Source organism: Penaeus monodon, chromosome 23, assembly GCF_015228065.2.
Source record: "Penaeus monodon isolate SGIC_2016 chromosome 23, NSTDA_Pmon_1, whole genome shotgun sequence".
In the NCBI taxonomy this organism is placed as follows: domain Eukaryota; kingdom Metazoa; phylum Arthropoda; class Malacostraca; order Decapoda; family Penaeidae; genus Penaeus; species Penaeus monodon.
In genome coordinates this window covers 34,536,986-34,537,216 of record NC_051408.1, presented here as the reverse complement: position 1 = coordinate 34,537,216, position 231 = coordinate 34,536,986, and the positions used below count along the sequence as shown (strand labels likewise).

The window sequence follows — 231 nt, the reverse complement described above, 5'->3', positions numbered from 1 at the left end:
ATATTATTATTATCACTGGGTTAAGTAGTTATTCAGCCATTGTATACAAGGAATATCAAGTTGATTAGGTATTATTTACATTTCCTTTAGCTCCCAGAAAATGCAACCAACCCTAGCAACCCTCGAGACTGTAACCGAATGAGCACAGGTGCTATACTACTGGCAGACATTATACCTTCTCTAATAATGAAAATATTTGCACCTTTTATGTGGTCTCATGTTCAGTGAGTA

At 35.9% G+C, this 231-nt stretch overlaps 1 protein-coding gene across 1 annotated transcript in view; it reads left to right on the top strand.

The window, feature by feature from the left end:
- The window catches only part of LOC119587951 (battenin-like), an 11,984-nt gene that overhangs the window by 2,718 nt on the left and 9,035 nt on the right, over positions 1-231 (top strand). The window contains 1 exon segment of the mRNA XM_037936663.1: positions 91-224. Coding sequence (XP_037792591.1) covers positions 91-224 — 134 coding nt within the window.